General features: G+C 41.9%; 1 protein-coding gene across 1 annotated transcript in view; it reads left to right on the forward strand.

The window, feature by feature from the left end:
* LOC137260880 (pneumococcal serine-rich repeat protein-like) overlaps nucleotides 1–24,526 on the forward strand; it is a 51,855-nt gene that overhangs the window by 17,221 nt on the left and 10,108 nt on the right. Inside the window, exons 4-18 of the mRNA XM_067798427.1 lie at nucleotides 2,715–2,876; nucleotides 5,572–5,719; nucleotides 13,823–13,925; nucleotides 14,958–15,102; nucleotides 15,743–15,823; nucleotides 16,397–16,510; nucleotides 16,969–17,166; nucleotides 18,055–18,213; nucleotides 18,672–18,917; nucleotides 19,335–19,530; nucleotides 20,134–20,279; nucleotides 21,661–21,777; nucleotides 22,810–22,934; nucleotides 23,562–23,771; nucleotides 24,108–24,228. Coding sequence (XP_067654528.1) covers nucleotides 2,715–2,876; nucleotides 5,572–5,719; nucleotides 13,823–13,925; nucleotides 14,958–15,102; nucleotides 15,743–15,823; nucleotides 16,397–16,510; nucleotides 16,969–17,166; nucleotides 18,055–18,213; nucleotides 18,672–18,917; nucleotides 19,335–19,530; nucleotides 20,134–20,279; nucleotides 21,661–21,777; nucleotides 22,810–22,934; nucleotides 23,562–23,771; nucleotides 24,108–24,228 — 2,271 coding nt within the window. The remainder of the gene's footprint in view (nucleotides 1–2,714; nucleotides 2,877–5,571; nucleotides 5,720–13,822; nucleotides 13,926–14,957; nucleotides 15,103–15,742; nucleotides 15,824–16,396; nucleotides 16,511–16,968; nucleotides 17,167–18,054; nucleotides 18,214–18,671; nucleotides 18,918–19,334; nucleotides 19,531–20,133; nucleotides 20,280–21,660; nucleotides 21,778–22,809; nucleotides 22,935–23,561; nucleotides 23,772–24,107; nucleotides 24,229–24,526) is intronic.

Here is a 24,526-nt window from a genome sequence, read left to right on the forward strand (position 1 = left end):
TTGGATTGATGAATCTGTCAATCATTTCCGCCTACTGGGGTGTAGTCGTCCAATACGGATAAATGACATTTTTACAGTATTTGGCATTAACTTGCAAAATTAATTTTAGGAGGACACGCAAGGACGCACAAACAACAATTAGTAATTGTGTCCGTACCAAAGCAATGGTATCATTTTCATGTTACTTCAATGTGGTGGTTTAATATGAGACAAACCCGGAGTAGCTCAACCTAGACTCATTTATTACCATGAAACAATACAGTAGCTCAACCTAGTGTCTCTTATCCCCATGGAACAATGGCGCAGCTCAATCTGGTGCTTCTTATCACCATGAAGCAATAGAGTAGCTCAACCTGGTGTTTCTCATCACCATGAAACAATGGAGTAGCTCAGTCTGGTGTCTCTTATCTCCATGAAACAACGGAGTAGCTCAACCTAGAGTAGCATATCACCATGAAACAATGAAGTAGCTCAAGCTGGAGTCGCTTATCACCGTGAAACAACGGGGTAGCTCAGCCTGAAGAAGCTTTCATCATGGGAGATCGGGGTAGCTCAACCAGTAGTCGCATCATAACATGAAACGACGGGGTACCGCAACCTGGAGTCACTTTTCATGAAACAAAGGTGTAGCTGAATCTGGAAAATCCCTACTGGAGTCTGGTTTGACTATTATCAATTGTGCCCCGTATCAAAGCAACATGATGTGATTTAAATGTTATCACAACGAGATGGTTTAATATGAGAAACCCCCGGAATAGGTCAATCTGGAGTTATCAACATGAAAAAACAGGGTAACAGCGTGGAGAAACTTATCATCATGGAACAGCGGGGTAGCTCGACGTGCAGTGGGTTACCATCATGACAAAAAGGCACGGCTCTTTCTGGAGCCATGAAAAAAAGGTATCTCAGTCTGGAGTCACTTATCATCATGAAAACAATAGCGTAGCTCAGAAAATCACTACGGGATTCTGGTGTGACAAAGGGAAGTAACTGCGCACCTTGACGTCAGTCTGCCGATGTCCGTATTAATGAGTATTGATTTATAACACATTTTCATCACAACCCAATACACAATACAGACGCAGTCTTATGCTCTGTTTAACAGACGCAACATCCATGTACAGATAGTTCAATATTACTCTGTGGACACGACAAGCTGATTCCATCTGTGACTACTGAAGTGTATTGAAACAGTCTATGCAGCATCGATCTCTCCATTGTTCGCCCAGACCAGGCTAAATATCATGAACCCGTGGTCACCCAAGTACGTCAAGTACGGATCACTTTTTTTAAAAAAAACTTCACATGATGAGATGTCTGTATTCCTGATACCCTCTCCTGGACATAAATAAGTGAAGGTTACTTGGTGAATCAAGCATGACTAATTAGTAACATTACTCAGAAGTGCTGAATACGTCGTGCATTGGGCAATAGGGGAATTTCTCAAGGGGATAGAAATGCTTTAAATTTAGTGCTTATTCCATTCAGACAGAACCTTTCTTTTCCTCAAGGGTAGAAAAATAATGTTAATAGAGATTGTGCGTTGTTAGATTAACGATTGGGATTCAGCTCTGTGACGAGTCAGAAAACACTAGTGGGCTATTATGTTTATTAACATAACTAAACACTGACTCAATGTAGTTTATCTGAACACGCAAATAGTATAACTGATCATGAAGCTACCTGGCTTGATCACGATCTTATATTTATTTAAATGGTTTGTTTGTTTGCTTTTTCTTTTGTTAGGATTATGTGTGTGAGGAAGGGGGTGGGTGGGCATGAGGGTGGGTGTGAGGAATTTATTTATTTATTCATTCATTCATTCATTCATTCATTCATTCATTTATTTATTTATTTATTTATTTATTTATTTATTTATTTATTTATTTATTTATTTTCTTGTTGTTGTTTGTTTTTGTTTTTTGTTGTTTTGTTTGCTTTCCTTTCTGTATGTTATTTATTTATTTATTTATTTACTTATTTATTTATTTATTTATTTATTTATTTATTTATTTATTTATTTATTTATTATGTTGATTTTTTTTTGGGGGGGGGGGGGTTGGGGGGGTGTCTTAGGTGTAAAACATGTTAAAGAATACAAATACACACCTCAGAAAGCTCAATGAGGCCATCCATCTTCAGCCCTACTAACTACGAGAAAATGTAAGGTGACAGAATAAGGTGGTAATGTGAATGGTAACCTTCTTACGATTCTGGAGCAACTATTGGGGTTGTATACTTCCCAGGGAGAGGAGAATGAAATTCGACTGCACACTGATTCATGGACCAAGGTGATAATGTACATATTTATGTCCCTTTTACAGGCAGGATGATCTGACGGCAGCTTTCAGCTTTTATCGATATGGAAAAAATCAGCTTCCTTTCCCCTAGACCCATGAAGATCAGGGTTAGAATTAAGCTTCAGCAACCCATGCCTGTCGTAAGAGGCGACTAAAGGGATCGGGTGGTCAGACTCTCTGATTTGGTTGACACATCGGCATATCTCATTTGCGTAGATCGATGCTGATGATGATGGTCACTGGATTGTCTGGTCCAGACTCGATGATTTACAGACCGCTGTAAACCAAACTTCACCTTCCTTGATAGACCTTAGTGCCACTGTCTTCTGTTCAAGCGACGTCCCTCACTGAAACAATTCCACAACTACTGCGGGAATAACTCACACTCGCTATAATACGTTGCTTTTGTTATAGGTGGTTCCACGGGAAGAAGTGCTGCAGATTTCAGAGACTGCAACAACAACTGCAACGGCACCAGCGTAAACGATACATGTGGTTTCTGTGTAGCAGCATCGTCGGCAGCCGGCGTCACAGGCAGCCAGTACAAAGACTGCAACAACGACTGCTACACACCAGGTAAGTCAGTACAGGACACACGTGTATAACCATTGACATAAAATACCTGACCTCTATCCTGAAATTATCGCTAGAAAAGAGCGTCTTACCAAAACTACTTCTTGAAAATGTCTTGAAAAATCCATCTTGAAGGAGTAGATTTTCAACAAGTCCTTGATAAGTGACAGTAACTGGAAGATCGTTAGAACCGATGCTTCTTCGCATGCATACCTTGACCTCTGTGATATCGACATTAATAGATTTATAAATATACAGCAACCCAACAGTGGACCAATTAACATATGCTCAACCTCGCGTTTGTGTTGAGCAATCATGTCATTGTACCATGTGCACCTCGAATCCTGAACTTCTTCATGCCACCGATCATGGCACACAGAGGACACATTGTTGATCGTTAGTCGATAAACGATAACATTCTGTCCTGGGAGCTCATTTCAGAAAGGACAATCAATTTATATAACCATGTACTTTGTAATGTACATCAGCCGAAATCGACGGTCGTATTGAATTTTCCGGTCTTAATCCCCAGAGGTGCATGGCGCAGACATTGGCTTCAGCCATTGAACGAGAGAATGACCATTTGTGAAGTGTGTTATAGTGTATGTTTCAGTCAGATAATGAAATAGGCTTTTAGTAGAAGGGAATATGGATTCGAACGGCTTTCAGCCAGGGAAAACACCTACATCGTGCTTTGCATTGCGCATATGTTGGAAATACACCCAGACTCCTGCATGACGAGCGAACGCTGTAACCACTAGCCAAATGTTCCAAAGTCAAAGAATGTTATGTGCAGACATGTATACTCTATAAGAAATATATGGCCAGGAAATGTACTGTAAATGAATTATTTCATCAGATGTTAAAGTGAGGATTATTATAATATATCTGCAGTTTATTATTGAATATAATGGCATATGATATATGGGTTTTAGGCTAAACAGACAGTTAAAGATTACTTGGAAAATTGCTACAATTTATGATTGATCTTTGTTATGACATCTTATCACTTAGAGCTGTGGATGGACGGGTGTGAGGCGAGATGAGAAGCTGTATTTAAGATATGATTTCATTTCAGACACAGTGAATGTATGTATAAGTGTATTAAGATAACAAAGGGCAAATATTGTCATGTCTGGAATAGGCAATATCACAGCTATTTGGGAATCCTGTTGCTGTAACACCTCTACCTTCTCACCTGGTATAACACTTCTACCTTCTCACCTGCTGTAACACTTCTACCTTCTCACCTGGTGTAACGCTTCTACCTTCTCACCTGCTGTAACACGTCTACCTTCTCACCTGGTGTAACACTACCACCTTCTCACCTGGTGTAACACTACCACCTTCTCACCTGGTGTAACACTACAACCTTCTCACCTGGTGTAACACGTCTACCTTCTCACCTGGTGTTGTTGCACTGCTTCCTTCTCACCTGGTATAACACTACCACCTTCTCACCTGGTGTTGCACTACCACCTTCTCACCTGGTGTAACACGTCTACCTTCTCACCTGGTGTTGTTGCCCTGCTTCCTTCTCACCTGTTGTAACACTACCACCTTCTCACCTGGTGTTGCACTACCACCTTCTCACCTGGTGTAACACGTCTACCTTCTCACCTGGTGTTCTTGCACTGCTTCCTTCTCACCTGTTGTAACACTACCACCTTCTCACCTGGTGTTGCACTACCACCTTCTCACCTGGTGTAACACGTCTACCTTCTCACCTGGTGTTCTTGCACTGCTTACTTCTCACCTGGTATAACACTACCTTCTCACCTGGTGTTGCACTGCTTCCTTCTCACCTGCTGTAACACGTCTACCTTCTCACCTGGTGTTGCACTGCTTCCTTCTCACCTGCTGTAACACTATCACCTTCTTACCTGGTGTTGCACTGCTTTCTTCTCACCTGGTGTAATACTACCACCTTCTCACCTGGTGTAACACGTCTGCCTTCTCACCTGGTGTTGCACTGCTTTCTTCTCACCTGGTGTAACACGTCTGCCTTCTCACCTGGCGTTGCACTGCTTCCTTCTCACCTGCTGTAACACGTCTACCTTCTCACCTGGTGTTGCACTGCTTCCTTCTCACCTGCTGTAACACGTCTACCTTCTCACCTGGTGTTGCACTGCTTCCTTCTCACCTGCTGTAACACTATCACCTTCTTACCTGGTGTTGCACTGCTTTCTTCTCACCTGGTGTAATACTACCACCTTCTCACCTGGTGTAACACGTCTGCCTTCTCACCTGGTGTTGCACTGCTTTCTTCTCACCTGGTGTAACACGTCTACCTTCTCACCTGGTGTTGCACTGCTTCCTTCTCACCTGCTGTAACACTACCACCTTCTCACCTGGTGTTGCACTGCTTTCTTCTCACCTGGTGTAACACGTCTACCTTCTCACCTGGTGTTGCACTGCTTTCTTCTCACCTGCTGTAACACGTCTACCTTCTCACCTGGTGTTGCACTGCTTCCTTCTCACCTGCTGTAACACGTCTACCTTCTCACCTGGTGTTGCACTGCTTCCTTTCACCTGCTGGAACACTACCACCTTCTCACCTGGTGTTGCACTGCTTTCTTCTCACCTGGTGTAACACGTCTACCTTCTCACCTGGTGTGACACGTCTACCTTCTCACCTGGTGTAACACGTCTACCTTCTCACCTGATGTAACACGTCTACCTTCTCACCTTTTACCAGGTACACTGTCGCAAATGGCGTCCAACAACACCTGTCAGATATGTGTCGGCGGACGGACTGGCAAAGCGGCAACGGAGGGAATGGACGCATGCGGAGTCTGTAACGGCGACAACTCCACCTGTACTGACTGTAGCGGTGTCCCGAATGGGTGAGTACAATAGTCGAGATTAAGTTCTAAGTCCACTTCGAATGCTTTTTTTATATTTAACGCAAAAGCATTCATCCCAAAACTAACAATGTCTACATATGGAATTTCGTTATATACCAACCGACACGTCAAATAGTCGACACGAAGACCAACATCATGATGCTTTCTCACAAATTGACGTGCAGTACACACAGTACAATGCTAACCAGTGAATACAGAATTGGTGGTCAGCAAACTTTTGGAGTCAGTGAGTAAATTGTATCAGGTCTTACTGTTGGAAGTTGGAATCAGCTATTATAGGATTGTGACACGCTTCAGGCTGGAGAACCAGGTTGCTGTTGTAGAAAGCAACCATTGCACTAAGGTGACCGTAGTTCCCATATCCTAACATGGATTCGGCAACAGTCGTAGCGCTAAAGTGACCGTAGCTCCAGTGCCTTAACATGGACTTACGACAGTCGTCAAGCTAAGGTAACCGTAGCTCCAATACCTAAACATACACTTACGACAGTCGTAGCGTTAAGGGTGTTTTGTACAATGGCACCCAGGGCAGCGAATTGCAAAGCGTTTTGAATTGACATACAAACGAACCAAATCACTTTTCTCTTCCTCCTTCTTTAGCTGATGAAGGATGAAGGAATAGCATCGTGCTAAAACGTCAGCAACACTAACTTGCATCTCTCCGCCATTTTTAATTTCATGTGTGCGCAGAGTGTGAAGGTTCCCAAGCTAGTTGAGCGTACTATTGGTAATTGCTCAATGGGTCATGTCGACTGAAGTGTGATTGGTGTTGATTGCATCTGAAGACACCCCGCTGTGCGTGATATCATCGATTAACATAGCACTGCTTAAAACAGCAGGAACTAACTCGTTGTCGTTGTCGGTTACACCGGTACGCCATGGCCAAACCTGCTGGTTATCACCTGATATGTCTATCCCTGGTACACGTTCCGATGGAATCCTAGAAGGGACATGCAAGCGTTGCCGCGAAAAACAAGCCGACAGTGGCAAAATTTTCCAAACTGCGACATTTTGGCAACGCGAAAGGGTCCATTAGGATTCCATATTTTTCAAACGTTTTTTTGAAGTAAACCCTTCCATTTCTGTCCTTAGTGATTAAGTCATCTTGGCCGCCGCTATTTGCCGGTCAAACTTCGTCCCTCTGACCACCAACACACCACTACGTTACCAGGACCAGTTTTGGTAACTGGTGACCTTGATGACGTTCACTTGGTCAAATGATGGAATTGAGGTTTGACATCGGGTTGTGTGTGGTTCTATCTAAAACATTCCCCCAAAACATGTATTGCGGCGTACATTAGCGGTCTGTTTTGGTGTCGTGTCCAGCACAGACCACAAGGAAAGCAGAAATCGATGGGTAGTTTTGCAACTTCTTTTTTCAAAAATCAACATCTCATTTAACAAACCTCGTTATACCTCACTGACGTTACTAAGTCCTAAAATACACATGGACCAGTATCACGAAATCTGGTGCCACACACGCAAACCCTCGTTGCAAACATGAAATATACAAGCATTGCAATACACTGTGCCAGGTAAGTGATTGATTTCCTCCTTGTTGATTAAAAGAATGCCGATTGATTAATGATTAATTATTTTCCTTCTCGTTGTCCGGCATGTAACCGCGCAGCCATCCCTGTTTGTGTATCTGGGACAGGTATCTGGGTTATCTTCAAACACAGAAATTGCCACATCGCATGTAATGTGGTACCTGTTGGTTGCCCTAGGCTCCTCCATTCAGCCACGGCTCTGTTTATAATTACTTAGATGTTTTGCTGCAGAAGTAGAAGCAATACCAGGACAGATTGTAATTAGTTCAATCTACATCTTGATTTTCATTATCAAGGTCTGGTACTACCACGTTCATTATGCAAAGTTATACATTGGTGATTATGCCAAATGCGGTGTATCGTTGTGTCGAGTTCTCTCACCGAATTCTGTACATAAACGACTCTGCTCATATATATAGAATCCCTTATGAAATTCTCGTTATACCAAAGTCTGCATAAAGCGGACAAAATGTATTTTCTATCTACAGATTGGTCGTACTGACTAGCTGGCATATGCAACGCTAACGTATGACGTATTTGCTGCACCTTGTATTTAAAAATCAACAGGAGCTCAGCTATGATGTACACATTGTAAATGGTGTTGTGTTTGGAATACATGAAAAACGATATTATTTTTATGAATGCCGCACTACATTAACGAGGCGCTTATTAGATTCAGCAGATTATCTTGAATTCTTGAAGTTTCCATCGAAACCATATGCTCGCTAATTATTACTATATTGATTGTTTCTACTCTCGTGTTTTAGTTTATATATCCGTGTATTATTGCCAACTACAAATTAGATGAAGAAGTTGTTGTCTAAGATTCCAAACAGGCGGGGACTTGAAAGTCCACCTTGCCCCCACTCCACCCTCCTTTCCTAGCCCCCACATCCAACTTTGATCACGTCAGAATCAAATTGCATCTCCAATAGGGTCAGCAACACATTTCCAATCGATTTACATGAACGATGAATTATTAACGTGTCCCAGTAACTTTAATCGTTCCAGTGGAATTGTCACGAAGCCGACACTGCAAGATTACTGAAGGATTTGTATGGAGTCCCTGGTATTCAGTTTCGATGGCGGGATATTCTAACCACAGGGATTCGGATTCCCGGGGGTGTCGTTGTACAGACGCATCGACCGGAACGTAGATCGATAGTAAAACTGTTATAAGCTGAGCGTAACACAGATGAACACAATATGTCACTGATTTCTCATGTTTGGAGGGATAAACTGCTGTATGCAATTAAGGAAAGGTATCAGCGCAGGTGTGAAGGCAATATAGCACAAATGTCTAATGTTTATCAGGGGTACGGTTATTTATGAACCTGGCTTGCATATAACGGTCGTGTCAGTTTTTTCAAGATTGTATCACATGATCGCACTATATAACTTGAGATGTGTATTGTGAGTCCCTGGGGTGTGATTTGTCAATACCTGAGATGTTACTTTGATAATTTCTAACCCAAGCTTAGAAATAACTTTGTCTTGTTATCACTGATCGTTAAATATCACTTTACCGAATCTGTTATATTGTGGCTCTCAAGCGTGGGGATTTTATCCACAAGGCTAGGAAGGGGCGTTCGTCATTACGGACCATGTCTTCCTCACATGACGGTACTTCGGGCAGTGCACTTGCAATACGTGGCATGCACGAGCTTTTCATGAAAATCGGCGAGGTAACGGCCATGCGATGTCAACGCACTCGCTATACCGTGTACCATATGGAGATCTATTATAAGGCACCGGGGACCCACTGATCGTTATATATTACTTTAAAAGATATTTTACACAAAAGCGGTTGATAAGCTGGAGAAGCCACGCCTACTCGGGTTTACAAGAAATTGTGAACCCTCATAGTCGGGGTCTTTCGTACACACATAACTAATGACATTATCGATGTAGGTGTGAAAGCAATATGGCGTTGTTTTCTAATACGGTCGTGAATGCACGGTTACAAAACTTTGAAAAGGTAACATGCGTTATTTTTCAGACTACTCTTTATCACTAAAGTACAGATTCTATTACGTATTTAGGCTGAGTCCCATTCGGGATGCGAGCCAACACTTGTACTTTAGGTACCTCGCATCTGATCGCCAGTATGTAAAGTCAGCGCGCTAACCCCCTCAGCCACAGCGACTATTGACCACTTTCTAAATGTCATAATGTATTCATAAGGAAATGCATCAACTATATTTTATTTACAGCACAGATACTGAATGAGCTGACTGCACCGATATACCCCAAACAATGTGTGGCATGTGTTTCTAACCCGTTGAGTGATTCCAGGTCAGAACACCCACGAACATCCGGTTTAGAATTGATCTTCAGTAACCTTAGCTTATCAGAGGTGACCAACGAGATCTGGTGGTCATGTTTGACATGTCATTGGTGACCACTTGTGCAGATCGATGCTCATGCTCTCGATCTCTGGATTGTCTGGTCCAGAGTCTGTTATTTACAGCTCCTATTCAGTAGCTGGAATATCGTGGTGTAAAACTAAACTCACTCACTTACTTACACAAGTCAGAACAGATCCTTAAAGATTCAACTTTACCTGAAGAACTATCAGCACCAAACACCCCCCTCAACCTGTATATCCTTGGTCATACAATGTACTTGCTGAGTCAGCACTAATACATTGTTTCCGTGTTATAAGTAGTAGTTGACATGTGACTATTAGATCTCCTAACATATTTACCCCCACGAAGAATTGGTCTGTGGTCGTAACTGGAGGCGATGGGATGATCGTAAGTGGGCGGGTGGGGCTTTGACAAGCGAGAAACATGTCTTTGTCTCATTCGTGATTTCGTGGGTTGTGGTTCATTAAGTCAGCCCTTGGATTACTATCTCCTGACTTACAGGCCGTGGCCATAAGCAGGAATGTTTCTTTGTGATGCGTCGAACAAATAATCACAAAACACCTTAACTAAAACAATCGCGTTGCAGCAAGAACTACATTGCGTGTTTACTAATTCATCCACGAGAGATACGTAAATGTTAGAACTGACTGATTTCTTTGAAGAAGTATATATAGTCCACATGTAATCAAGCATTTGTAGAACCTGGCTATTACGATGAGAAGAATTTATTCTGTTCAGGTAGCATGGCACTGCTGGAGCGAAGCGGTTGCCATTCCTGAAATAGGTACACACATGTAAACAGTCACGTTCCTTTGTTCCATTTTGTCCATGGTAACAAATGAAGCATATATATTTACCGGCTTTAGTCCAAGGTCAGTCTATAATGACAAGAGATCTAGCGTCACAGAAAAAGATCATGAATAATTTAATGAATCGATCATTTCGCCACATTTCAGCTCACACGCTCTTAAAACACATCTAAGTTTTAAGTGATCCGCTCATTTTAAACAAATGAACAATTTGTTTTTAGTTGTACATCGCATTCGTATTTATAAATCCTTGAAAATTACAAAAACGTTTGCCTTATACTAGGCATGACGAGAATGGTTGTGTATTCTTCTGTGTATTCTTCTGTGTATTCTTCTGTGTATTCTTCTGTGTATTCTTCCGTGTATTCTTCCGTGTATTCTTCTGTGTATTCTTCTGTGTATTCTTCTGTGTATTCTTCCGTGTATTCTTCCGTGTATTCTTCTGTGTATTCTTCTGTGTATTCTTCTGTGTATTCTTCCGTGTATTCTTCCGTGTATTCTTCCGTGTATTCTGTGTATTCTTCTGTGTATTCTTCCGTGTATTCTTCCGTGTATTCTTCCGTGTATTCTTCTGTGTATTCTTCTGTGTATTCTTCTGTGTATTCTTCTGTGTATTCTTCTGTGTATTCTTCTGTGTATTCTTCTGTGTATTCTTCTGTAAACGGCTGTTGCCATTGAGGTCCCAACCTCCACTGTTTAACATGTTATAGTCAGTCTCATCTGCAGACACTACCACAGGATGGTGAGAAATGAATTGTGAAATATTTCACAAAGTCAGCCGTCTCGAACAATCATATTCCACATGCAAGACACGCAAAGGCTACAAAAGTATGGATATAGAATTTAACGGCTTATTCAATATATTTCCCGCAAAGGCTTGGGGTTTTTTTTTGTAAAATCTAGTAGTAAAATCTTTTTTATTTTGACAAAGGGCGAGTTTTACATCAAAGAACATATGTCTAAATGTCGTTATTCGTCCATGGGAAAGACTTTTTATATTATTCTGATCCCCATGAAGCCTTACATCAATTCAATTCAAGCTGAAAGTGTTCGTAGGTGATGAGAACATGTGAACGCATGTGTATTATGTTTACTTATCCGCTTGAGACGTATTCCTTCTATCTCACGAACAATTGTCAAACTTTATTTTGAACACGGTGTAGCTACACAGTCTTGTTCATTGACGCGATAACAATTGAGGAATCACTGACTTAAAAAATAGCTTAACGCCTACTTAAAGTGGAATCAATATTGTAAAGAAATATACGTCGCACGCCGAGTGTGCTAGACGGCTATATGCTATTGTCAGCTGAGTGTGTCACGTGACACATAGCGATATACTGTTGTCAGCTGAGTGTGTCATGTGGTACATACCAATACACTGTTGTCAGCTGAGTGTGTCATGTGGTACATACCAATATACTGCTGTCAGCTGAGTGTGTCATATGGTACATACCAATATATTGTTGTCAGCTGAGTGTGTCATACGGTACATACCAATATACTGCTGTCAGCTGAGTGTGTCATATGGTACATACCAATATATTGTTGTCAGCTGAGTGTGTCATACGGTACATACCAATATACTGCTGTCAGCTGAGTGTGTCATACGGTACATACCAATATACTGCTGTCAGCAGAGTGTGTCATATGGTACATACCAATATATTGTTGTCAGCTGAGTGTGTCATACGGTACATACCAATATACTGCTGTCAGCTGAGTGTGTCATATGGTACATACCAATATATTGTTGTCAGCTGAGTATGTCATATGGTACATACCAATATACTGGGTGTGTCATGTAATACACAGCGATATAAGATACTATTGTCAGTTGAGAGTGTCACGCGATACATAGTGATACACTATGGTCAACAAAGAGTGTGGCGTGGTACATAGCGATACACTATTCTCAACTGTGTCACGTGATACACACGTGTAGCGATTGTCATCATCATCATCATCATCATCACCACCAACAACAACAATATCATTGCGTCATTCAACAACGAAAACTGAATATAACTGTGACGTTATGAACTAATACCAAACACGCTGCATACTCAACGCCAGCAACACTCGCCTTGCGCCTTGCGCCTTTGTGCCTTTAACACTGTTTCGATATCACGAGTCTCGGCGAAATCAGGTAAATCAATGTTTACCAACTATACTCGTTATGCCTGGTTTTCTAGAGCAAAGAGGCTGTGTATTATTTTTTGTCATATGTTCCAATTTTTTGTTCTTCCAAACAATCGCTGTTGTGACGCGAAAACACGTTTAAACTGAGTGCGGTTTCTTGGAAAATGGTTGACGTGACGTATTTGTTGTTTCACGCCTGACTACCCATCTTGTGTTCCCTAAGAGATATGTCAACAAACAGTCGGTGGGTAAAAGCACAAGTGAAACATCGTGTACCTTAGCAAATCAAGGCCAAGTGATTGTTGGTTGGCATTCCACATTCACTCGGATTGGAAATCTTGTTTTGTCAGCCCCAAGCCAACGCTCGTGGGTTTTAAAATAAGCAACTCGCGAAGTTCCGGGTCTTCGCCAACCCTTGTTTGTCGCAGGAGGCAACTAACAGGACTGGGTGATCAGATTCACTGACGATTGACGCGCCATTGTTTCCCATTTGTATAGATTGATGCTCATGATGTCAATCACTAGATTACCTACTTACAGATCACATAGAAATATATGCTCTGAAGATTCTCCAGGACTAGTGAGTGACGTCACATTAAGGAATGAGAATGTTTGCGTCTTCTGAGCCCTTGGCATTCCTTGTGTTTATTTGCACACAAATATCATTATTCCATGATATTATTGCATGGAAATATTTATTATCTGTGAAATCATATAGTCGTTGTATACTTGAGAGTGCGTGAATATGCGTGCGCGCGTCTCTCTCTCTCCGATATCTTATACATTGTCTTCTGTCGAGTATGATATTTTCGTGATGCAGTCGGAAGCCGACAGGAAGATGGAAGTCTTCACTTCACACGTTTCATCCCTGATGTTAAATACGTAGTCAAATAGAGCAGCAAGCATACCATACCAACAATCTATGATAAAATACTACCCCTAATACAGGGGCGTAGCTCCCATTATAAGAAAGGTCAGGGCTTACACGCGATTTTTTGCTAAAAGCTTGAGCAACCCTCAATACAATCTAAATATGAAGATTTTGAATATTGGCTTGCTATGCACCTGAATACAACCATTTGCGCAGATACGTTTGGTCGAGACAAAACCTACCTCTCTCGTAGTAGTTTTTACGCAGCGCCTGAACAAATTGCCATATTGCAGGTTTAAATTGTTTCCTTTTTTCATTCGATAATTTTTCTAACATTTCAGAGGAAGTGTTCTCGACGCATGCGGGTTGTGCGGTGGTGACGGCACTTCCTGTCTCGCTGTGACGTCAGTTAGCCTTGACTACGTCCCGGCCCAAACCGCAAGGGTAAGATTCACAACTTAAGCACTGCATCACTGCTGTAAAAACATTTGCTGTCCATATTAATGTTACATTCGTAACAACTCGTGTCATTCCGGCAAGCCGGACGGCGTCTCGTACCCTTCTAGTGGCCATGTTTACGACTAGGTCCTGTCTAAGCCCAAACGGGCATGGAGATGAAAATGGTTTAGTACTATTATCAACGATTGATAACTCTGAATTTCCAAATATGGCTCTTAAAATATCCTACACCCCTTGGGCAAAACAGCAATACGGTCATTCCATTTTCAAATATGTTTCAGTGCCGAAAGTTGTTCATCCTTTAGCTAAAAAGTTAATGTTTGAATTGCGCTTTGAATAGTTTCCGGATCCGCAGTTTTCATGTTTTGAAACGCGTTTTACTACGAGCGATTTGATTGGCTTGCCACGATTCTTGGCAATGATTGCGTACGAAAGGGGTACGAGTCTACTTGTAGGTCACAGAAAGAGACGAGTAGTTACGAATGATTAATGTTAGTGGTCTTATATCCATTACGTGTCAATGCGTAGAGTCATACTTTCTGTCACTTGTTTTCTGGGATACCGATTAGAACGGCGTAAACCAATACTTTGTCACACATGAACACAACTGATAGATTTAGATTACGTAGGCGGTGTTATAATCACGTTACTCACATGCTGTTCTACGCGTGGACCTGTGAATAGAGCTAAGGTCAGTTATAGCTAAGCAACGGTGGGCCAGCGAGGTCGTGGATGGGTGACCGTGTTTGGCAGTTTGACTCGTGACAGTTTCTAGGAGGTCAGTTCTGCCCCACACCGAAACATATATGATACATGTGGTCTTGCCTTAAGAAAGAGAGTTCAAAAATTGCCTCTGTTCACCCAGCAGAAAAAGGGTACCCGTGGGAAAAATCATAACCCTCTAGCGCCTCACAGGCGGCCTGGCTTATGCGGGGTAATAATGTGTTAACGTTTTGAGCATGTACAAGAGTGGAAACTTATAAATGTCTATTATTATTATCACTGTTTGTTTCACAGACTGTCAAGGTCGCAGGCGCGGGGTTAAATGGGGCAACTTTAGAGTGTGTGGCCATCAACCAGGATACAAACGCTGAAACTGCTGTGACTATCACCCAGAAAACAGCACAGGAAGTCACTATATCTCTTCCCGCTCTAGCTGCAGGTTGGTTCACAAGCACTAACCAAACCCGAACAGGATTACGAACATTATAAAATACCTCAGCATCATTAGTTTATTTTCCCCATGTCCTCCATGGAATCGAACTCTGTCAGTCAACACGACCTTTTCTCTTGAACACCTTAAAACAAATTAGATCGATCCTATCGGGAAAAAAAATCGTCAAACTTTTTTCAATAAAACATTGACATTGGCATTGACATTATTTGAGTAAACATTTTCGAATTAATTTATTATGTCGAACATCCAGCCTATATGAACATCTATGTGGGTGAAATGACAAACAAGGATAGTGAAACACACATCGTTGAGATATTCCATTGATATATGCAATAGGGTTGGATGCGTTTATATATACCGTTTAAATAAGTAGGGGGTGCTCCATTTTGCGAACATATCACTAGCCAATGCCAATTCATATGAGAAAAAAAAGAAACACCCTTACACATTTCCAGTGGAAAGGAATAAATCGTCACATTTTCCCTTAATTTCCTTTCATCATCTGTTTCCTCCTTTCCTCCCTTAATTACTCATATACTCTCGGCCTAGCCCCCAAACGCTCTGCTTTCTTTGGTATGCATGTTCCTTTATTTATCACTGTGAGTATGTCAATTTTTCATTTAAGCCACGTACAAGATATCTTGTCGCCAAGGTCCCGGTCAAGCCTTAGCCAATAGCACGGTCACTGTGACAGCGTATGCCTCAAGTAAGTAAATCTCGCCTAAAATCGGAGCTGATTGTGCTATAACTATAGTAGTAGTAGTAGTAGTAGTAGTAGTAGTAGTAGTAGTAGTAGTAGTAGTAGCCCTTGCACAGCACGTTATTATCCCGGATAACCCAAGCTGCCTCTGAGACGCTAGGAGGCGCTATGCATGTTTCTGAGCGTTCACCTCACCGTAACCTTAACGTAAGAATGAAATGCTCACACCCACTAACTTTGATAATTTGGTTTATTTGGACCTGTGAATAACCAAGGTAGAATTGTTTTGGGTTTTTTTGTAACCAATGCTTACAAGAGGCAACTAACGGGATTGGATGGCCAGGAACGCTGTTTTCGATGGCACATATCATCGTATCCCAATCGATGCCCATGCTGTTGATCACTGCATTGTGTGATCTAGACACGATTATTTACAGGTCGCCGTCGTAAAGCTGTAATACTGCTGAGTGCAGCGTAAAACTAAACTTACTCACGTCAACCTGAACGTAAGAATGTAATACTTACTAACCAACATTTATGTCACCCCCTAACTCTGACATTTTGTATTCATTGCTACAGGTGCTACCGTGACCTCTGTGACCCCAACCCAATTCACTATATCCGGGTCGACTCAGTCTCTCGCATTCGTGGGATCTGGCTTCGTTGTGAACCACACATACTGCCACGTTAAAGGTACTGTTTGCCGCCATACAGCTCGAAACACGGGTAGAATTATAATTGTAACATGAAAGAACTGGGACTATTTGCATCATACATATGTTGACCCGTCAAGACCAGGGTTAGAATTGGTCTTCGACTTACGGGATCTGGTTGCCAGACGTGGCGTGGTTGACACATGTCATGGTAAACCAATGCTGATCAATTTTCATGATCTTGATCACTGGATTGTGTTCTCCAGACTCGATTATTTACAAACCGCTGCTACATAGCAGGGATATTGCTGAGTGCTAAACTCACTCACTCGTACATATATCTAGATATGTCAAGATAAATGGACATCAGTCCGTCAAAAGAAATCAAAATCATTGGCCCCAAACCAACGATGAAATGTTACTCATTCAAATATCCTAGAATTAACCAGTTAAAAGATTACAAATTCAAGCTATGAAATTAGTATGCTCTGGTTTCAGTGGGAGCGGCTGCAGAAACTACATTCCTTGCAAGTGTCACCGACGGCAGTAATGCTGCATGTGACGTCACGCACCCTACGACGTCATCCGAAATATTGGTAGCATTGAGTCTGAACAGGGTGGACAAACTCGCCAGCGACACCACGGTGACGGCCCAGGCTGCAGCCCCAACAGCCTCTGCTGCCTTCACCAACTCAGGTACAAAATGTTTTTAAATGATTACAGCATAACCCTTAGCCCAAGTTAACCCTTACACCCACTATTCCGGGTACGGTATGAAAGATTGGTTATTTAATCTGCTGTGTGACGTCACACCAATCTAGGAATGTCACTTGGCACAGACAGCAGGTCACTTGGATGAAACTCCTGACAATCTGCTGACAAAGCGAGGATCATATACAGGCCCCGAGTGTTCGTAACGACACGACCTGTTTATCAAATGCTTAGAAATGCCCTAGTTCTATGAACGCTTTGTGGAGCGGGACCCAGGAATTCAAACCCCAATTAACGGATCATTCACAACTAAAGGACGTGACACTGTACATTGCACCTTGTCGTCTGGATGGCAGAGCCACCTGGCCTTACACTCAACGGTCACGACATTGCTGGAAAAACGGCAAGGTTACTTTAAAACCTATTCAGAACCCTCAAGGGTGCCAAGTTGGCATCTGGCTGTTTCATGATATGCATATATTAAACTTATAAAATCAGCAATAACTATTGCGGGACCTAAATTGCAAGGTTATGACTGAAAATTGCATTCAGCTACTGGACTATTTTGCATTTCTAATTTTACGCCATTTTTATCGATATCCCAGCAATATCACGGCGGGGATACCAGAAATGGACCTTGTACTCATGTGCAGAATGGAACCCGGGTATTACGAGCGAACGCTTTAACCACAAGGCTACCCAACACTCAGTATTATTAATACGGGGATGCCCCCTCCCCAACCCATCCCTTCCCACACACACACCACCCACCCAGCCCTCCGCCTCACAATATTCGCACTAGTACATCATTGTAAGACGGGTATCAGCTACCTGTGTCTTACAAGTACTACAATAGGTTTTCTTTTCATACAGGTGATAAGGTCGTGGTGACTTTTAGTGCGCCTGTGGCAACAGCCAGTCTCACTTCCTGTGCAGCGGTGTTCCAGGATGTGTCGTCACTCGGATCCTCTGCCACATGTTCTTTCCAATCTCGGACCGTCATGCTCATTGAAAGTACAACAGTGGCAATAGGTAAGGCTATAACGCCTGTAGTGAGAGAGTCGAGTTTTACGCCGCTTTTAGTAATATTCCACCAATGTCACGGCGAACACCAGAAATTGACGTCATGCTGTACCCCTGTAGGAAACAGACATTTTTATTGACAGTTTACACAGATGGTCTCTGGAACCCGATAAGAGTGTGTTAGGACGAGCAGTGTTCTTTTACGCCGCTGTTATTCCTAACGAATATTATTCAGTGCTTGTGGAAATAGCGGAATTCTATGCATAAACACGTTATACATTTTAGATGAAATGTTTCGCTTGTTTTATTCCCAACACATATGGTAGTATTGTGCGAGAGTGCTGTGTTATCGAGGGACCGCTAGAGTATGCGATACATATTTAACATATTATAGAAACATGTCTGTACTGTGTCAGACAGGAACGTTTGCACTTTGTGTACTCATATTCCATATTCTTGATTATCAGGCAGCAGCTTAACTTTTAAGACCGGTGCCGTCAAAGCCTTTGGAGAAGCTCATGCAATTGCTGCCAGCGCAACGATCACTCTAGCCAAGGGGAGTAACCCTCTCAGACCTACCGGTAACATCCGGGGACCAACCAAACTCGGGACTTGCAGTGACCTCTCTGTGGATGCCCTCAGAAGTACTGGTGGTGGGGGTCGGGCGTTGACCTACACCTGGGCAGTGTCCCCATCGACTGGACTCACTCTCAGTAAGCAGTGATACATACTGACTACAGATGACACACTGGAGTAACACGATCTTTGTGTGAATGTTGGATGTAAGAATAACACGATCTGCGTGTGAATTTTGAATGTAAGAATAACACGATATGCGTGTGAATGTTGAATGTAAGAATAACACGAAGTGTGTGTGAATGTTGGATGTAAGAATAACACGATCTGCGTGTGAATGTTGAATGTAAGAATAACACGAACTGTGTGTGAATGTTGGATGTAAGAATAACACGAACTGTGTGTGAATGTTGAATGTAAGAATAACACGATCTGCGTGTGAATGTTTGATGTAAGAATAACACGATCTGCGTGTGAATGTTGGATGTAAGAATAACACGATCTGCGTGTGAATGTTGAATGTAAGAATAACACGAATTGTCCTAATGTTGTAGCCGGTCAAGGGACTGCTGTTCTCCTCGTCACCGGAACAACGAGTGGGTCAACGTACACGGTGACCTTGACCGTATGTAACTTCATGAACGAGTGTGACAATACCCCTACCTTGACTGTGCAAAAGGTTCCCACGGCCATCCCCGACGTGTACGTCACGGCTTCTGTTGATGTCGCCAACGTTCTGGTGTCCGAGGGGTCAGTCATGTTGTTTAATCTACGTTCACATTTTGCATAATCCTAAAGCACCGAGCATGTAATATTCTTGAGGGGCTAGGACTTCATGAAACAACAAGGACAACTCACGCACACGCACACGCACACGCACACGCACACGCACACGCACACGCACACACTCACACACACACACGCATACCACTACCAACAACAACCGTGTATTCAAAATTATAAAAAATGACTGCCTAATAGTGTAATAATATTTTCACAGATATTTTTTTTAGAAAAAAGTATTCACGCTCATCGTTTTATCGTGTTTGTCTTTGTACCTATACTGTCGAATCCCCCCGCAAAACCCAAAACCCACTCTAACCGCACAGTCCATTTGTGTCTCAACAAAACCATCATTATGTGGTAGTTGTTGTTTCCTTGCAGAATAATCACGTATGTTCAGGATCTTTGTCATCGACTTTAATGTTATGCAGCAATCGCCAGGATGATAACCCAGGCATGGCGTTCTTGACATCCCCCATTATAAGGATTTGTTTTTTTCAGTCCTGTAACTGAAAAAAATGCCTGTTCACAACTGTTTCCTGCTGCAATGTTTTTGGTGGGTTTTTTCAGTTTTGAGTTAACGGCCGATGCTACGCTGACGAGTTGCGTGGACGACACGCTGTTGTTCTCGTGGAGCTTCAGCGACTCCCGAGTCAACACCAACACCGTCGACCTAACACGCAGGGTGTATAACGTCCGCAGCGGAGACTTTCCAGGTAAGATGACAGGAACTGGGTATAAAGTAACCCTGTTAATCCACACGACCTGTTAATGAATTGTCCTGTACAATATGACATGACCTATATTTCATTATCCGGGAATCAAATAATGGAAATACCCATGAATATTTCATGATGTGTAAAATACAAACATAGTTAGGTAGAAACGGTAACCTAGGTCAAGAGTTTCAGGCAGGATTTACGGACGCCATTAAGTAGAGACGCGTTCATCAACTCTTGCACCTGAAACCCTCACTTACAATGACCTTGATCAATAATCACCATTTGGTCAATGACGATACTCATCCTGGAATGGCGCTATATAAATGAATTAATATGTTTCATTCTGAAGAGTTAATATGAATGTGAATTTAATATGACGTTTAAATTAGTTATTAACGAATTATTTTAATGACATTACTTCCAATTGAACGTGATATAAGTATTGGTTATATGTATTGTTTTTTTATATGTTTAATGACAGTGTCACGAGTTGCTTAATACCGTTAATATCTGCTTGTCCAGGAAACGCTCCTTTTTGGAGAGTGATTTCAGTTCAGCAACACACGTTCTCGACGAAGTCGAAATCGCACAATGGACCATTGTCACAAAACAATTCCAATATTTATCAACATGATTTTTTACTCTGCCTATGCTTAGTTACTTGTAACCATACAAAGCGAAATATAATAGAAACTGACTGTAGGAAATGGGTAATTAACCCATTCAATACCGCAGACCGGAAACTGAGTGAGTGACGCATGATTCTTTCACAATGTCAGAAAACATTTATTACATTTCACATGGCCAGATATTATGGACAGATTTAGAATTATAAGCTATTTTCACAATGTTATTGAAATAAAAAAATCTCGGACACATGCTGCTGCAAAGTTGCCATCCATTACAACTTACTATTTCCATCTTTTTGTTCAATCATGCAATGCAATTCAAGTTACATCTCGGTTGCTTTCGTCGCCTCGAACTTAGCTCTCGGCACGATTTTTAATACTAAAATATATACATGAAGCATTTTTGTCACGTGTCATAACCCACTTGATACGTCCACTGTGTACCGTAACATAAGTATAGGTGCTGACTTTACACGCAACACTGTACCTTAATTCGATGTCACTTGATCGCATATATTGTACAGGTGTTGTCATGTTGGCACAAGTATAATCCTACTACCCTCGCTGATTGAGTTAGTAGTCCCGATTCAATTATGGCTGCTAGCTTTGATCGTTGCATGTCTTTTTGTGAAAGCTGTGTGACGGACACCATCGCTCATTGCACACCGTGAAAACATATACGATTACAGTATTTCTAATCACCTTGGTAATAATCATCATTTTATAACTGTACGTTTTGGTTCTAGGTGGTGTTACCATAACGGCGACCGTGACGGTATCCCTGGCCAGCGACACGACCAGGACGACCACAGCATCAATCTCACTCGTTACCAAGTCAACGGCTCTAGTCGCTTTCATCAAAGGTAAAAGATCCATGCGAGAGTCAAATGCGAGAGTCGAATGCGTGTGTCGAATGCGAGAGTCGAATGCGAGTGTCGAATGCGAGTGTCGAATGCGAGAGTCGAATGTGACAGGGGTGTTGATAGCACTGACTCCAATCTAAAGGTATTAGAAACAGGGTTTCATGTTTCCTGCAGGGTGTAATCTTGACGAATGTCATTTCGGAATATTAATCCTTAATCCTTACGAGCAACAACAGCCAGAGATGAACAACCTATAAAGAACTGTGGCAAAATTGTGTGGAGGTTAACGGCATTGCGTTACCTAGAGGACGTTTTTTCTTGTTATTTTTTTGTGAAAATGTGGATTGTTTGGTGAGTCTTTACATCACTCGTTCACGAGAAAACGTATGTCAAAAATGATGTCATTTTCATATATGCGAGCTGTAGGTAAAGATGTGACACGCCACGTCTACAAATCTATCCCCTGCATTCTGCCTGTTGCTTCGATTAGACAATGTCATCGGTGTGTTAACGTTCAGTACAGATGTTATAAAGCATTCAAATTAAAATTCCTGAAGATATGCAAACAACAGAAACCCCAATATTTTTACAAGATTTATATGTAGTAGATACCTCTAAAACCGAAACGGAGAATGACATTTGAAATGTTGTGCAACAGAGGCATTGATCACTTTAGTGGACACTGGTAACTCGGCAGTGAAAGGAGCGTCTCCTGAATGCCTATTCTCTTAAGGAGTAGCACAATATACTTAGAACGAACAGTTATCCACTTTGACAAATTTACAAATTTCAAAGAATTCGTGGTTTTCATTAAATGATCGTTTCACATTTTGATTCTTTTGAGTTTGATTTCCGTACTGTCAATTATTTGGTTTTTGTCTAAAATAATTCCGAGTTTTGTGTAGGCTGAGAGATTTAGAATTGAAGCTTTCCTCAGAGTGCAGCTGTGATTAACATGGACCACGAGAACGATGTGGCAGGTGGCCACGTGTTTGTACTAGGTAAAATGACATGGCTGGATTGTGATTCTAGGATCAGATACGGTTACCATAGGAACGCAGGCAGGTCAGCTTTCACTAGACGGAAGTGACTCCCGAGACCCAGATGGCGCTCCTGGCAGTCTTACGTATGAGTGGTCATGCGTGGAGCAGTTAGCGGTAAGATGTGACTTTATGTCTGTATTGTTTTAGACCGCAGTCAGCAATATTCCAGCAGCATATACGCAATAAACTTACATATATACAACTTATACTATCTATGGCTTAGTGAAGGAGCAAGTGGATCCGATCGCCTGAACGAAAATTGTGACGGATGTTGCAAGATGTCGTGCATGGAGGACATGTCGATATATGTTCCCTTATAATCGTTGTTTGGTACAAACAGTCGAGGGGTTCACTAGAGGAAGTGTCATGTTGCATCTATCATATATTCATGTGACACTTCCTCCATTGAAGCTGTCGACTTATAGGTATACGGAGCGATCTCAATAGCATTAACCTATGCCACATTCCAGGGTAATCCATATTACTTTATCGAAGTCAAAGAATCGGTTTCGGATAACTGCAAACTCAAAGAGAACTTTTACATTTTATTTTCATGAAACAGCCAAATAACATATTGTCCAATCACAAATAAAAGATTTTCTTACCATCAATTCATTTCTTAGGAGAATATTTCAACGCAAATATCCAAAAACATATTTGTAACCTTGATTATTTCTACTCACCGTACGTCAGTTTGAAACAAATACAAGTCCTTTTTTCACAAATAGATGTATTTTTCAGTCATCAACAGCAACATGCCTAGACCCTACCGGAGCTACGTTCCCGACAGCATCTGAGCGTACTACAGCAACGCTGACGATAGCGACGTCCCGCTTGCCGGGCGGCAAAACCTACGTATTCACTCTGACAGTCAGCAAGTCTAGCGGGAGCAGCACGAGGTCCAATTCCGCTTCCGTAACGGTGGTCACCATCGACGGCACTCCGCCAAAGGTAAGCTACATCGTAATACGTCATCTGAGACTGACGCCGATTTAAATGTCATCCTGTTGTACAATAGCGCGAACAACACGCTTGCCCATTCCTTTTTTAACCTTGATGAAGGTCGAGGAGTGATTCTAAATTCCTTGCTCCGAGAGAGGTTAGTGAATATGGTTATATGTTTTTAGTATTCCAGCAATATCGCTGGGCCTTCATAAATAGTCGTGTTCTTATGTTAACAAGCGAACACTTAAACTACATGACTACATTACAGTTCCGTTTCCTGTCATAGTATTCCAGCATGTAACAGGACTCAGTTCACAGTTTTCGCTTCATGGTTTTTTGTAGGTCTTGTTTAGAGACCTGGCTGGTGGCAACAAAATAAACAGGGGCGACATCTTCACAGTCAGAGCAATCATAGAGTCTTCGACAACAGTTACTGCTACCTGGGAATCAGTGGTGACAGATGGTATGTATAGCCACGTGATCACAGGGCTGCTCAAATACACCCAAACTATTGTGGAACAATCCTTCTAGGCGATACAATAGACTATTTCATGTCACAGCTAACGTTTTTGAAATTGTCATGAAAGAAAAAGAATTACCATAATAAGGCATATGTTGTTTAATTTGGAATATTTTTTTCTGTTTTACAAGGATTCGTGCCCGTTCATTTTCATTAAGATGACATTACGTATGGGAGAGATACAATTTGCGTTTCGTTTTTTTCCGGACAACACTTTCGAACAACTTTATTTTGCGGCAGA

Source organism: Haliotis asinina, chromosome 14, assembly GCF_037392515.1.
Source record: "Haliotis asinina isolate JCU_RB_2024 chromosome 14, JCU_Hal_asi_v2, whole genome shotgun sequence".
Taxonomy (NCBI): domain Eukaryota; kingdom Metazoa; phylum Mollusca; class Gastropoda; order Lepetellida; family Haliotidae; genus Haliotis; species Haliotis asinina.